Source organism: Neofelis nebulosa, chromosome 6 (assembly GCF_028018385.1).
Source record: "Neofelis nebulosa isolate mNeoNeb1 chromosome 6, mNeoNeb1.pri, whole genome shotgun sequence".
Classification (NCBI taxonomy): domain Eukaryota; kingdom Metazoa; phylum Chordata; class Mammalia; order Carnivora; family Felidae; genus Neofelis; species Neofelis nebulosa.
In genome coordinates this window covers 38,153,339-38,169,553 of record NC_080787.1, presented here as the reverse complement: position 1 = coordinate 38,169,553, position 16,215 = coordinate 38,153,339, and the positions used below count along the sequence as shown (strand labels likewise).

At 42.6% G+C, this 16,215-nt stretch overlaps 1 protein-coding gene across 6 annotated transcripts in view; it reads right to left on the bottom strand.

Annotated features, from left to right (window-relative positions):
- Positions 1–1,039: 1,039 nt before the first annotated feature.
- MAPK14 (mitogen-activated protein kinase 14) overlaps positions 1,040–16,215 on the bottom strand; it is a 74,776-nt gene continuing 59,600 nt past the window's right edge. Inside the window, exons 9-12 of one of the 6 annotated variants that reach the window (XM_058733714.1) lie at positions 9,717–9,796; positions 7,300–7,378; positions 4,288–4,461; positions 1,040–3,464 (exon numbers count right to left, since the gene is read on the bottom strand). In XM_058733714.1, coding sequence (XP_058589697.1) covers positions 3,397–3,464; positions 4,288–4,461; positions 7,300–7,378; positions 9,717–9,796 — 401 coding nt within the window. In that variant the 3' untranslated portion in view covers positions 1,040–3,396. Of the gene's footprint in view, positions 3,465–4,287; positions 4,462–7,299; positions 7,379–9,715; positions 10,760–12,809; positions 12,949–13,779; positions 13,860–16,215 lie in introns of those variants that run through there. The other 5 variants (XM_058733713.1, XR_009262935.1, XR_009262936.1 and 2 more) reach the window with 5 other exon arrangements.

The following is a 16,215-nucleotide window of genomic DNA, read 5'->3' as shown; positions in this document are numbered from 1 at the left end:
TTATTCCCAGCTGCCAGCCTGGGACCACACACCGCAGGACAGAATACCCAGCTGCACACGCTCGATATCCTCGCAGGCTGGGCCTCGACAATCCAGCCTGGGACACCTGTCAGCATTCCTCGGCCACTGAGAAAGGAAGCACACACGGACACAGGCCCTGAAAACAGCCACGAGACCTCATGGACCTTTAATCCTGTGGTGCAAGTCACTTGTTTTGAGGAATACTGTCAGGGGTCATAAGATAAATGAGTCATAAAACAGATTGCTTAAAAATCTATAAACAATATACATATATAGGTACACATGCAACCTTCTCTCTGGCAATTTCCAAATGAAAATATACTTTCTACAGATAGAATGTCAAAGCTGAAAAGAACCCAAACAACTACTTAAACAAACTTCATTTTACACATGAGGAGACTGAAGTCCTAGGCTAGGGGTCGGCAAACTTTTTCTGTAAAGGGCCAGAGAGTGAATTGTTTAGACTCTGTGAGCTGTATGGCCTCTGCTGCAACGACTCAACTTTGTCACTGCAGCACAAAAGCAGCCATAGAAAATACATAAATGTGTGACTGTGTTCTGATAAAATGTTACTTACAGACATTGAAATTTGAATCTTAATATTATTTTTCACACGCTACAAAAATACTGTTCTTTTGATCCCAACCACTTAAAAATGTAAAAACCATTTTTAGTGGGCTTTACAGAGACAGGCGGTAGACTGGATCTGGCTCTGGGGTCATACTTTGCGGACCCCTGTCCTGGGCTACTCTGACACCCAAGCGTAGTAATACAGAGCCTGCTGTGTTATACCTTATTTGCGATTTGCTCTATCCGTCCCATCAGTGACTCAGATCTGCTTCACCATAAAGTGGACAACTAAGGACCTCTGTAAGTGTCTTCTAAATTTCAGGAGTAATATTAAGATCTATCAGAAACGTACGCCAGGCCACAATGGAAAGAACATCGATATGATGCCATATTGTGCACTAAATAAAATGCAATCAACATAAAAATATAAGAAACTCGAGAAACTCACTAAATTTGAAAAATAGGCTTTATTTTAACCAGTGGTATTGTATGACATCCTATACGGCATAACTGATTACAGCCAAGTTCATGAATACAAATACAATAGCAGTTTCCCTCATTCTCTCTTTTGCTTTCTGTTCAGAGAAATCAGGAGATGGGAGCCTGATGCTCAGAAACCAACGAGCTGTTCCATAGGCTCCAGCCGAGTCCAGGCTCCTGGAGCATATTCAGACTCCTAACACATACACAATCACATGTGCAAAGACCTTTATGAAAAATACTCAGAGCAGTATTTCTTCAGGAAATCACACTAGCATTTACAATCAGACACGGCCGATAAAATTCATCTTGCTGTGGATTGTGAGGATTTGAACTGCACATAAAGGAGATGAGGCCTTTGCGTCCATTTTTCTTTAAAGAGGGGGAGAATCTCAGGTGAGGTGCGGTCACCATCAGCCTGCCTCCTTCCTTCTCGCTCCACAGCTGACTCAGGGGAGCTCCCTGTCCCTCCGGAGGGCATGCACCACGGCACTGTGATACAGAAATGGATACACCTTGTCCCAAATACAAGATTTTGTCGCGCCACCAACAGTGGAAGTGGCTTTACGCTTTCTTATTTCACAAAAGGTTTAAATACGTGGGCCCTTAGGGGGCACAAGATGCCTGAAATTCAGAAAATTAAGGAAGCAACTCTTCTCTACCCCTGAGGATATTTCATCTTTATGAAGTTGAAAATACAAAATATTAGAATAATTTGCCCTTTCTCCCCATCAAATGGAATCACATTCTCAAAGGATTCCTGCAATATACAAAATTCTGAAACAAAATTTTTTTCTCCCCAAACCAAGACCAAGATTTCAATGTTAAGCTGCCAAGAAGACCCTCTCCCAAAGACGGGTGGAAAAGACACCTCGTTACTTCTCTAATAACCACGTTTAGACAAAGATAGCAAAAGGAGTTTCTGGCCTCATGAGTTTTTATTTTTCACTTTGATTTTCAGCATTTCTTAGCATTGGCTATTGGGAGTGAAGAGAACAATTTGTTTTTCAAAGTCTGAGATATTCCCGGGAAGAGCCCTGATCTTTCCCGTGACGGTTCCCTATAAATAGTTTGTCAAAAACCAGACGGCAAGAGTGAAAATGCTATCCACCCATCTGTTCCATTTCTTCATAGTTTTCACATCAAAAGCACCTAGAGTATCAATTGTGTTCAACACAAAATAGCACTGGGACTGGAGAGAGGATGTCACCTGCCCGTGGCATCGGCCGAGGTGACGTGGGCTCTGAACTACCCAAGAAGTCTTCACCGGCAAACCTGCCAGGCACCAGGGCCTCCTGAAGAGAACAGACAAGCAGCTGTGCATGCTCAACTAGCAAGACGTGCAAAACACATCATCACTCTGCTGGGAATAAAGAGCACACAGGAAGTACACTGACAGCAAGAACCGGCTTCTGCCTGCTGGGGCCGATATGCGTGAGACCTCGGCACTGAAGGTCGGGGGCGAGCAGAGAGAGGGCAACACCTGGGGGGCGAGGGGGAGAGAAGCACACACACGCATGCTCGCACATGCACACACGATGCCTCCAGGGGCTCCCTGGTTACTTTGAGTTCACGAGTGGCCGTCCAACAACCTGACTACTTGCCTGGCTCAGAACGTTCATCTGCCGCGCTCTCGAACTGCCTGCCTACACTTTCTTCTCTCCTTTTAAGGCACAAGCATATTTACAGTTTCAGACATACCTGCTGAGTTCTGAGACTCATACTAAGCAAAGTCAATCACAGACTAGTGCACAGAAGCCAGTTGGTCCTTTTCGGCTGCGTGTGTCGCTGAGGGACGGCTTCTGAAGCAGCCAGAAAGTGTGAGCCCCTTCTCTGTGCCACTGTGGGATGCAGGCGCGTCTACCCCCCACCGCAAGGCGGGGCCACAGGAGAGGCCAAAATGGCAAAAGCATGGCTGGGATCTGGGACGTTTAATATTTTTTACTTTGCATTTGACAAACCCTAACCAGAGGGCAGCTCTCGCCTGCCTGAGCTGACTCTCACAAAGAGCAAGCAGTGGCTGCCACAGAGCTTCTGGAACCCCACGTGAAGTCACTGTGATCATAGTTTGCTCATATTCTTACCCCCCACCCCCCACAGACACACACATGCACACGCACAGGAGCGCACACATACACACACACGCACACACACGCACGCGCGCACACACATACACACACACACACACACACGCACGCACACACACCCCTTCCACCATGGAGGAAATCTTTGCAACAAGAGGCACTTGAATGATATTTGGAGAGTTCCCATGAAAAGGCCTTCCCCTCACAGTGAAGTGGGATCAACAAAACAGAAACCAGGTGCTCAGGATTCCATCTCTTCTTGGTCAAGGGGTGGGGGCACAAAGCTGATGACTTCATCGTAGGTCAGGCCTGGAAATTGGGAAGGAAAAGTAGGATGTGAGGGTTTAGATGATTCTCTTCACTGGCAAGCACTCGAAGCTTCTAAGCTCGAGATCCTTCCTCCCCGTGCAGGCTAATGGTTTGATGGGTGACTTCAAAGAACCGCCTCATTGCTTATGTGCCTATCCTAATGGAACGTGTGATTACATGGCAGTTCAGTGATACACGTGAAAGAACTATTTTTACTTATTTGTTTTATTCCTCAGTGTCTCCTCTTTAAAGTTCTCTGGAGCAGGTGCTCAGGAATAACAGAGCACTCCTGCAAGCTATAGCAACAGGTAATTTTGGCTTGGGGATTTAACTGGAGTTCTGAATGTGTGTTTTATGGAAAGACTTTGAGATTGGACATAGAGGAGACATAGGCTCCATTTCTGGCTGTGTCCCTAACTAGGTCTAAGGTAACAGACAAGATAAAAACTCTCCATCAATTGTAAAACTGTAATTCTATAGTTCTATCAACTGTAAAACTATAAAAATACCTTATTCCCTACTTAGAGAGATGTTGTAAATGCAGATTCTGAGAACCTCAAAGCTCTATACAGATGTGAGGGGCTGTGTGCAAAATCAGACCAGACAGAAGCACCTCAAAGGTCCAGTGAGTATCATCTACAACAGACAGTTGCCATCAGGGAAACATATTCGTTCTGCATCAAAGACACTAGTGACAAGTTTTAACAAGTCGGTTATAACCAGAAATTCTATTTTCCCACAGCTTTTGCTTAGTGGCTCACCTAAGAAAGATTTTTAAATCTAAGTCCTCACACTAGATGTTAATCCTGCTCTTATGACTTACTCTTCCATTCATCTATAAGGAGGTCCCTGCTTTCAAAGGACTGATCATAAGGATCGGCCACTGGTTCATCATCAGGATCATGGTACTGGGCAAAGTAGGCGTGTGCAAGTGCTTGGGCCGCTGTGATTCTCTTGTCTGAGTCCAGTACAAGCATCTTCTCCAGCAAGTCCACCGCTATCAGTACCATGGATTGGAAGGAAAAAAAAGAGTTTTTAACATGACAGCAAAAAATTATGCTTCATTAAGCAAACACACAATTTTGACTCTTCATAATAAACAAAAGAATTCTCCTCCCAAATGTCTGCTCTAGGATACATTATCCCTCTTCTTCTTGTGTGTGTGTGTGTGTGTGTGTGTGTGTGTGTGTGTGTGTGTTGTATCATGCTTTTTAAGAATACATTACTAAAGAGCAATTTTTAAAAATAACTGAGATTCTGTTTGAACAAGCTTTTGTGGGACGCCAATGTCAAACTGCTACCACTGTAGTCAAACTGTGTCAAAATGAAAGCCTATAACCAAAGTAATCAGGAAAAGGTAAGCAGCCTGATTTTTGTTTTTTTATTTTTTTGTCTGCTTGCACTGTTTATTTACTGACATAAGGCAATGAGTATCCATTAAACAGATCTTCAAACAATGAACAAATTGAGGGTTTTACATGGGTGTGTGGGCGAGACATGGGTGTGTGGGTATTTGGATAAAGGAAATAAAATTTTCACTATGAAAAATTTCAGTGTACAAAACAATAGTACAGTGAATACTCATGTGCCCACCACCACCCATATCCAACAATTAAGATAATCTAGGGGCGCCTGGGTGACTCAGTCGGTTAAGCATCCGACTTCAGCTCAGATCATAATCTTGCAGTCTGTGAGTTCGAGCCCCGCATTAGGCTCGGTGCTGACAGCTCAGAGCCTGGAGCCTGCTTTGGATTCTGTGTCTCCCTCTCACTCTGCCCCTCCCCTGTTCAAGCTGTCTTTCTCTCTCTCAAAAATAAACATTTTTAAAAGGTTAAAAAAAAAAACAAGAAAACATTATCTATCTATTTAGCTGTGTTTTCTGCTGGACCATTTTAAAATAAAATGATAGGCATGGTACTTTACCCCTAAGTATTTCAGCATAAAGACATCTTTCTATATAGTCACAAAACGATCATATCTGACAAACAGATAATTCTCAAATATCATCTAAAATCCAGCTTATGTTAACATTTCTCCAATTATCCTAAAGTTGTCTTTTATACCTAGTTTGTTCAAACCAAGATCCAGTTAAGGGTCACGCACTGCATTTGACTGGGTTTCCTAGGGTGAAAAGTACCAGGTCCTAATAACCGATACCTTGATGAGGAATAAGGCTGGGGTAAGAAAAAGATTCCTCTAAGATCTTGACAGATACAAATATACACACCACATCAAAGGGCAATTTAAGTTTTAATTCATGTTTTGAGAATGCCAGTTAAACATGATGTCAGTGACTGACAAAATACAGCTGTCACTATTTACATCGTTGGTGTACTCCTGCTCAGTTAATATGCTGGGCACAAGTTCATGGTCAGTAACAACATGTTCTGTCTGCAAGAAGAAACTCTTTGTATGACATCACTGTTTGGCAGTGAGCTACGAGGCATGTTTAAATCCTGACAAGTGCAGTGCTGAACACCAGATGGCCCAGAGCCTCCATTCAACTCATCTGCAGTCTGTATTGCTAGGTGGTATCCAGTTCTTTTGAGAATATTTAAATTCATGATTCCAGAGAAGGATGGATGTGACCTAAATAAACTGCTGGGACACACGCATACCTCCCCCCTTCTCTAGAAAAGTGAGTTAACAAGTCTCTTTGAGTTGGCTAAGAGGAAGTCAAACAGTGAGCACTGCCAGGTCTGAAACATGAACTGATAGGATGAAAATACATTCAGAACAGAATGACAGACAAGAAAGCTACCAGCATACAACGTGATTTCCCAACATCCTAGCGTATTTACGACTCAAAGAGAGCTTCTCACAGATCCTTGAACTGGATACTACAGCTCAAATAAACCATACAAAGCCAACGGGAGCGTACCAGGGCAGATGCAAACCTCAACCGACCGCACAGAATTCTGTATACCCCTGATGAGTCTGTGGACTCATTTTTGGATGTGAGAGTGGCCCAGCTGAGGTCTGGCACACTTACGATCTCCAAGGCTGACACAGGCTCACCCAGAACTGCCCAACTTTTCAAAAAAGGTGAGCATCTCTGCTATTGTAAGAATTATCACAGTAACACTGAAATCACTCTCCACAATCACTATGGAAGAAGTACTTAAAACGGTAAAGCCACTCAGCCTTCACTACAACCTGAAGAGGGAGTCGTGATTATCAGCCCTCGGAGGATAAAACTAAATGGGAAGCGCAGCTGCTGGGACCCATAAGGAGAGGGAGGACCCACTGAGAGATTTCAAAACATCCCACAATCTTGCACATATGACATGTGACATATAACACACACAACACAATCTTCAGAAAAGAGAGAAGGTTGATTATACTATTATCATAGCATTGCCCCCTCCCTGTCATAGGAAGGCCCTGATCTGATTTTTCTGTGTCTGCCGTTAAAAAGCACTGTCCACTGCACAGTCCTTGAATCGGAATTAGAGGCTCAGGCAATGACACTTTTAGGGGCCAACCAAAGCATCTATTAGCCCTAGCTTTAAGGAATAAAGCAACTCCCTTTTTTTTTTTTTTAATGTTTTATTTATTTTTGAGAGAGTGCACACACAAGTAGGGGAGGGGCAGAGAGAGAGGGAGACAGACGATCCAAAGCACGCTCTACACTGTCAGCCCAGAGCCCGATGTGGGGCTTGAATTCACAAACCGTGAGATCATGACTTGAGCTGAAGTCGGACGCTTAACTGATGGAGCCACCCAGGTGCCCCAGTGGTACCCTATTTAATCAAAAGGAAAAACTCTTCTTCAGATCCCCAATTTATGTCATAAACAAGTCAATATCCTTGAGATGAGGATACGATCAACTTACCCAAGGGATTGGCACCAATAAATACATTTGCAAAGTTCATTTTCGGCATCTGGGTCAAAGACTGAATGTAGTTTCTTGCCTGTAAAAATAAAAGGTTTTCAAAATGGCTTTGTTCAATAATGTTACTGCTCCCAGAGTCTCAGTCCTGCCAAGGAACAAGTGTTAACTAACAAAATCTGCTAGCTTCAGTGTTTATGACTGTCTTTGATATTCAGTTAAAGACTTCTCTTTTACCACCTTATGTATGATCATCACCTTTGTTTATTCTGGTTATCTCTCACAGTTACATTTCAAGTGAATGAGAATGCTAACCAATTAAGTTCCCTTTTAATAGCTTTCTGATCAAAGGATCAGAAGTTTAAAAAAAAAAAAAGAGGCCAGGAGATCTAAGAAGTTCCCCTTTCTGAAACAGCCTTCCTAGAAAGCTAAAATTAGCACAGGGATTGGTACTCCTAAGGAAAGTCTGGGACTAGCAGTCTTCTGATGGTGCTGATCTCAGTAGGTACTCTTGGTACATAAAAAGGATATTCATGTTAAACCTTGCTAACAAAGTAATCTTGGTAACAAGAAAGTAAACATAAGCCTAGTAGATTATTCTAAGAGTCGTGAACACATTTAAAAAATACTCATTATTAAGAGTAACAAACAATAGTGGGTTATAAGTTACACGGCTTGTGCGGAAATCTTTCCCCTACCCCTTAGAAGGTACATCTTTTGGGGCTAGTCCTCAGCTAACACATCAGTGACCTCATCTGCAAAATATTAGTATTAGATATTAGTATTTGGCTTGCCTGTAACATACAGTCACTGTGATACTCAAGTACGATAAAAGTTTATGAAAGAGCTTCAAACTAAAATTCTGCCACAAACATTTATATTACCAATATAGTTGTTATTAGTTTGGTGCCTACGGTGGAACGGGCTTGAGTTTGTATCTTGAGTTTATCACTTTGGGTAAGTCACTTACTCTCTTTAAGTCTTGAGTTCCTCTTCTGTAAAATGAGATTAACAATGCTGACCTCACCAGGCTGCAGTGAGGATTAGAGATAATAAGCCAGCACTTCCTCAGCACAGTGCTTGGTTCAGGGTGATGGCTCAATAGGCATTAACTGCCAACACTGTTGCCTTTAGAAAGTTTGCTCTCATTCACTAAGGGTGTTTCAACTTCACAAGTTCTGAATTTCACCCGAAGGAACTTAAGGCACCAAATATTATTCAGGACTGATAGCTCTACCAAGGCAAACCAAAAACTGGTCTTGAGAATAATCATATAAATACAAACGTAACTCATAAACGTGTACTTCAGAGAGTAGGTATTAAACTATGTCTATGGACATCCCTGTTTCAAAAAGTAAACCCCACTCACTATCAGTCCATCTGAGAAAAAATTTCTTTTATCTTAACCACTTCCTTAAAATTCCTGTTTTAACAAGGCTCAACACTAAACGTATGTGTGCACGCCGTATGTGTGTAAAAATGTACATGCACACACGACCTTAGAAAAAGTTCTGGTTGCTAGGGTAACTTCACCTTCTTAGTCATTGTATGTGGCGCAAGTAGAAGTCCGCTTTGAAAAGCTGTTGGGTCCGATCTGAAAAGAACTCGACTGTCCACATGGCTGTAATCCCTTCCTACTTGAGCGTAAAGATAAAAGGAGGAAGGGAAAACAGAGGTAAGAGGGACCTGTCTGTCTCATGCAGGGAACAGTCATCCCTCTAGTAAGATTTTTTAAAAAAAGGTAAATTTCAAGACTGACATATAGCTGAAATAGAAACAAAGCTGCTGGGAAGGGCCTCTGGATGCCAGCCTGGCTCCCAAAAGCATTAAAGGCGCCTTAGAAAGAAGTGCCCCAATCACCTCTGATAAGAAAGCTAGCATTAGATTAAGTAGTAAGAACTGGTCAAGAAGACACCTTATCCTGTATCAGTGTTCATATTTATTGCATATTATTTACATATTTTCTTTTAAATACAGTACTTATTAGTGTTGGATATTTTATTGATTTTTTGTATTTTAAAGGAAGAATACTCTTTTGCTCATTATAAAAAACTGACGAATAGCCCATCCTAATGGTCCTCAGTTAAATACACTTCCAGCCTAAAGCCATCAGATGGTAACATACCCTAACTAGGAACACACAACAGTCTCTTAAGCACTAAATTCATAAAACCCAAATATAGAAGTAATATCATTTTCTATTTACAAGCCTGTAAATTATATTCTCAATCCATAGGATTGGATGACATTTTATCCCAAATGTCAACATCTTGCAACAGCACACAGGCAGTCATCAGTAGCCTTCAAGGCACATGCAAAAGCACTCAGTGACATTAAAAACTGTGTTGATTATACAGTGGCAATAAAATGAAATGTGGCCTTCTGAATTGGATATCCCTATACAGTCTGTTTGTTCTCACCTCATGGCTTGGCATCCTGTTAATGAGATAAGCAGGGGGGGTCCCCGTCAGACGCATAATCTGCTGAAGCTGGTTAATATCTTAGATGCCTAGTCAAGGGCATTGTTAAACATACAGTGCAAAAAAATAACTTTCAACTCAAGTTTTTAAGAAGGCCAAAAAAGCCACCCCAAAACAAAGGAAAAACCCACCCACTCATTCCCTCCACCCCCACCCCAGGCCAGAGCCCAAGGCTGTATGTTAAGGCACACTTCTATGAATGGCATGAGAGTTATTAGGCATGCAGCCAGTGACTGGCCATGCAGATAAGAAAAATTGCTTTTCTTTCATTTTAGCATCATCTTTAACATGAAATATTTTAGGCTCCCTGGAAAGAGACTGCCCTGTGATCCAGGATGCCAGCCAGAGAACTGTTTTCAACAGGATGGCCCAAACCTGTTTGCTTGGGGATGGGGGAGGGGAGGTAAATGGAGAGGATTCAGAAAATTTTGATTTGGCTCTGGACAAAATAAAACTTTCAATATATCCATTCAAGGAAGAGGTTAAATTTTTGTGGCACAGGTTCTGGTGACTCTCCAAGGCACCACCCCTCCAAACGTAAGACATGGCCGGGTGTGTGAGCTGATAAGCAATGCCAAGTTTCAAAGACATTAGTCGTGGTACATTTATAACATGCCACAAACACACAGTTTGTGTGTTATCACAAACACACAAACACACAGGAAGAAACAGGAGACACGGGGGAAAGTTAGAAGCCAACGGCAAGGACGGAACAGAAGTCACAGGCCACTGATGGTGTTCTAGCAAGCCTCAGTGATTTCCTCCACAAGTCTCTAACAGGTGGACAGGCTGACTCCACTTCATAAACAGCTGGAAGGGAGCCTACAAAACAGTCTGCCGGGACCGAACCATGAGGTCTTCTGTAGGTACGCGCGCGTATGTAAGCGGCACTCCAAACTTTCCTCTTCGTGCTGTCCCATCAGCTTTAACACAATTCCCCCGCCTCCAAAGTGCTGTAAGAACTGCCAGTTTATCATGTGTTCCTATTAAAGGGGAAGTGATGGGATTTTGAAAATCAACACAATTCAATAAAAATGGTCTTGTATTCCCTTTCTTCTTAAACCTTTCGTTCCCCGCTGCGGCTGGCGTGGCAGCTTCAGTGAGCACCCTGGTCAAGTAATTACACTTCCTTGTGGCTCCCTTCAGTAAGTTTTCACCTTAACTCATCCTCAGAGCTCCAATGCCCTAGGGGTCGGATGACGTGTGTAAGGCTGGCCATCAGGAGAGGGCTGGGGCCACACGCTCCACCCCGCCTGTCACATTCTATTTCACACCGGCCCAAAGACAGGCCAGCAGATTCAAAAGGTGGCATGAAGTCGTTTTAACTTTCTCTCAACAAAGTTTAGATTTACCTTTAAGCAAGTTACATAACGAACGTTACTTTGCATGCCAAGAAATGTAACCACAGGGGGCCCGCTAAGTAAACCCCGCAGTAGTGGAACACCAGTTGGGTTTTAAAATCTTAAAATTCCGCCACCTCTCTTGTCTTTCTTGTGAACAATACTTGGCCTGTGCATTTTCTGTCTTTGTTTCCTTTAGTCAAATAGGTTCTTATAACCCCTTCCTGTCAGGAGGTTAGGAAGAATAGATTTCTAGAGAAAAATGTGAGTCGGTGAAAGGGCTTTTGCTTTTTTAGTATGATTTTTTTTTTTTTTTTGTTCTTTCACTGATTACTATAGGTGTTGGGTCACTAACCAAAAAACTCTCTCCTCAGCCATCCACCATGACCCATTTTATCCCCTTTTCTCCCAGCACATCCCAACTTGTTCTCAATCAGCCCACCCGTTATTGCATTTTCTTACAATGTCTTCTTATTTATTGATTGAATTTCTACATCAGTGATGGCATCACTACCTCACTATTCTTCATGAGTGATGAAAATAGCTATTGGCTTTCTTTTTTTATTACATTCCTTCACTAATGAATTTTTCTTTTTATTTCTAATACCTTTACACAGGTTTCCTCACCTGGCTTTGTTATTTACACAGCACGTATCCTACACATCATGTGCTTTTAAAATAAACTGGTACTTGGGGAGTATCACTGACATCAAATTAATCTTGTTTACCCTTTTGAAAGTTTAGAACCCCTTTTATCTACTCGCCATAACCACGTAGGAAAAAAAAAAACACAAAACTTTCTTATTCCTGTACTCGATACAATATTATTTGAGTGCGTTCTATATTCTGGTACTCCATTTTGTTATGCCCAACTCTAGAGCTATTTAAATGTATAATATATCCTATTTCACCGAAGATAAAGGTGATCTCATTATTAGTTTGGGCACTTGATGTTGTTTCTTTCTTAACAATAAATGATGGATTAATAATAGGTAAATACTATATCACCCATGCTTTTTCTTTTAGAAATTCTTATGACTAACAGCACACACCTATAAGGCAGATGGTTGGGGTGGAAGACACGACTAAGCAGGAGCTGCTAACAGCCTTTCCCAGACAGGGAATGAATTTACTATCTTAGTCTCATTAGCACTATCAGTAAACAAAGTGAACTTCCTCCCAACCCCGCTCCCTTGCCCCCGTGTTTTCTCTATTACCGGTTTTTCTCAGCAAATGCATTTAAAACAATAAAGCACCATCCTCACTACGCAGCATCTCGTATCTTCTCTGATTCATTCTATCCAGCTTCTGCACTTCATAAAGCAAAAGAAAACACTCCTTTGGGTTAACACTGTGGTCAGTAACTCTGACGATGACTTTCAAAATAGTGTGCGATCGCATGAGATTCAAGTTTAGAGATCATGTTATCAGAACATCTGCTATCTATGCTCAGCTCTGCCAAGTGACTCAGTGCATGACTCAGGCAAGTCACAGCTTTTCTGTGCTTTTCCTTCTTCTTCTTAAATAAATAAATGAAACAAAATAATAGAGCCAGCACAGCCTCTTACATCCCTCAGAGTAGAAATTGATAAATACACTGGACTTTGTGCTCTTTTAAAGGAATGTACCGGAAACATACCAGGTGACAATATTCTTTATTTTGTAAGGGAGACGATGAACCATTCAAACTCACCTGCTCAAGCCTGCCTCCAGCTACCCAGCAGTCCTTCCAATTGGGCAAAGGGACCCCGTTAGTCAGAATGCTGGGACGGGAATTCAGGAAGGCACGACTGGAGCTTGGCTCCACAGCTTTTTCCCTTTTAGTCAACTGCCTGGCGGCAGACAGAGGAGAAAAGGGAGAAAGGCTGAGCTTTCATGATCTCTCTCTTATCTCTGGCCCCAGAAAATGACCAACAGCAGGAAATTGGAGCCAAAGCAAGCCAGAGTCACATTCCCACGGCTTCTCTCTAAACCCCTGCTTAGAGGCAGGAAAGCATTAGCTCTAAAGCTTTTTCTCAGGTTATTTGACTTGTAATTACAAAGGCAGGCTGTGGGAGGAAGGATTTACAAGCCAACTCCAGTGGATATGAGGTACTAGGACTGGTCTGGAGACAGGGTGGAGAGATGGCCCTGCTGAGAATAGACAACTTATACAAGATGTAGAGTTGTCGATTCTAAAACAATAAAAAGCAGGAACTTCTGGAAAAGGGCAGTAGCGTGCACCCAATGCACACTTCATCCTTGTGGTGATGAAGCTAGACTAGTACATGGTGAAGCTCATGCTCTGAGAGCAAGCACTAACCAGAATATAAAAAGAGCTCAGGTATATGTGACACTGCCGAGGAAAATGATGTCAGGGCTTGGTAACAGAGACCAATTTTCCATTGATCTCTTGGAATGAGTTAGAATCTCAAATCATTTACTGGGACACGACTGCTCAATACCAGCTCTCATGATCTACGTATGTACTCCAATAGAGAACGAAACACATGCACGTGAGCAAATGTGTACACACACACACATACACACACTTATACTTCATCCTGGAAGTCAGCACAAAAGGGCACACGTGCTTACAAACATACCCAGGTCAAAGTACAGATTGAGGGAAGCGGCAGAGGCTCCCAACAGGGCAGATAATTACAATCAAAGCATCAACTCACAGACTCTGAGGAGATTTTCTTCAAAAGATCAGCCCCTGGGGTTCCAACGAGTCTTAAAATGAGCTTCAACTGATCAATATCTAATGGTGGACTATAAAGGAAAATGTTGGGACAAAATAAAAATAAAAAACACAAACGACAACAAAACAAACAAACAAAATACCCCAATAACAAAAAGTGAAAACCCCCAGCCAAGCCAAAATGGTGAATTAACCTAGATCAGGGCTTCCATGGATGGTCACTTCAAATAGAACATGTTCCTCCTGTGCAAAGATTCAAAATACTACCACTCACACCCCCAATTTATATTCATTCTGGGCATCTGTCAACATTACCCATCAGTAAAATGAAGCGACTTTAGCTGGGTCAAAGACAGCAGGTGACAGCACAAAAGCTTCACTCAGTCCACACCTAACCTCTTTGCCTTCCACCAAAGCGTCAGAAGCCAGTTGAGCAGAAAGCACTGGTAAGCAGAGTGCTACACGAACAGAAAGAGCAGCAGAGCATAGGAGCTAGGGCTGGCCAAGCTCCCCTGGGAATACTCCCCCGAAAGGCTTGACCCAAGGAGCTTGTAATAGGACAGGAGCCTGCCACTACCCCAGGGCCTAACACCACTTGAGCGTGCCCTCTGGGAAACCTGTCCCTCTGCAATGGCTAGAGCAGGCAGAGAGGAGCTGTGAGTGATAGTCGGCCAGCAGAGGGCCCCACTCCCCCACTGCATCCGCGTGTTCTTCAGGAGCGCCATCATGAAGCACAACAGGAGAGTTTTCCATCTCACAAGCGCAGTGACAAACCTCACACATCCCAGAGGCTCTACACAATAGGCTACGACGTCCAAACCCTTATTCGGGTAGCCAACTCTTCCGCGTATGTGCATATATTAACCAGAAGACAGAAACTGTTCGTTTGTTCTTATTGCCTTTAGTCTTGCCCAAAAAGGAAGTTAAGAGGGGAGAGAAAAAAGTTATATAAAGTAAGCTTTTAATATTCTCTATGAAAGTGTGAGAGTTTATCCACATCTCTACTGACATTCGGGGAAAAGGAGGGGAGGATGACTGTCTTCTGGTGCCTATCACACATCCTGTCAGGTTGTTGGCATATTAGATCCTTCTCAACCTCAGGTCTCACTTCCTCAGAGAGGACTCCCCCCACACTCTAAATAAGAAAGCCCCTTCTTCCTTGTATTCTCTACCCCAGCACAATGCTTGCAAACGTCAATCTATAATTACTTCGTTTGCTTTCTGTCACCTCTGCTGATCTGTATGTAGCTCCATGAGGGCACGGGCCACCCTGACTGCCACCTATCCCCCGTGCTTAGCCTGCTATCTGCTACATGGTGGGCACTCGAAATATCTGAGGAGATCTTCTCCTCAGGAAGCAGGAAGGAAAGGAGGATGGAAGAAATATTTCTGTTTATGATTACACATATAAAGGTAATACAGTGTAACTTAAAATAATGGCTTCTGCAAACCACAGTTGCCTAAGTTACAGGAATTACTTACGCAATATCACTGGCATCTTGCCTTGTTCTTCCCCGTCCCCACCCCCACCCCCATCTAAGAAATTGGCTTAAATGGAAGAACATTCTAGACAGGAGTCAGCAAACCCCAGCCTGCTGCCTGTTTTGAAAATAAAGTTTTATTGGAACACAGCCATGCCCATTCGTTTATGTACTGTCTGTAACTGCTTTCACCCTACACAGCAGAACTGAGTAGTTACAACAGAAACCAGATGGTCCCCAAACCCTAAAATATTTACTATCTGGCTCTTTAAGAAAAGGTTTGCCAAACCCCAGCCTAGACCCAAACAATTTGTGTTCTGTAGAAAACAAGGTTAAATTAGAAACAAGTCCACTCACAGAAATCATTTCTAAATTAAATATAGTAGAGAACTTTGTCATCTGCAAATGGCAAAAATCAATGTGTTCTGGAGGTTAAAATTTCAATACTGACTCTTAGTTCAAAGTGCTGACAAGAAAAAAAAAAAACTAAAGCATGCAATAATGGGGACAGAGAGGGGAGGATGGACGAATATGGTCTTGCTTTAAAACAATCAAATTAAGGGGCGCCTGGGTGGTTCAAGTCGGTTGAGCGTCCGATTTCCACTCAGGTCATGGTCTCACGGCTTGTGAGTTCGAGCCCCGTGTTGGGCTCTGTGCTGACAGCTCAGAGCCTGGAGCCTGCTTTAGATTCTGTGTCCCTCTCTTGCGCTGCTCCTCCCCCACTCATGCCCTGTCTCTCTCTCTCTCAAGAATGAATAGAAAAACATTAAAAAATAAATAAAATAATAAAATAATAAAATTAGCTATATGACAACAGAATTTAGTACAGGATCCCCTCTGCCCATTTTAATTGATTCAGTTTACAAGTATTAAGTCCCTTCACACTCTCCAGGAACAAATTTAACTGGGTAGCTCTCCCACAACACAAAGCACAT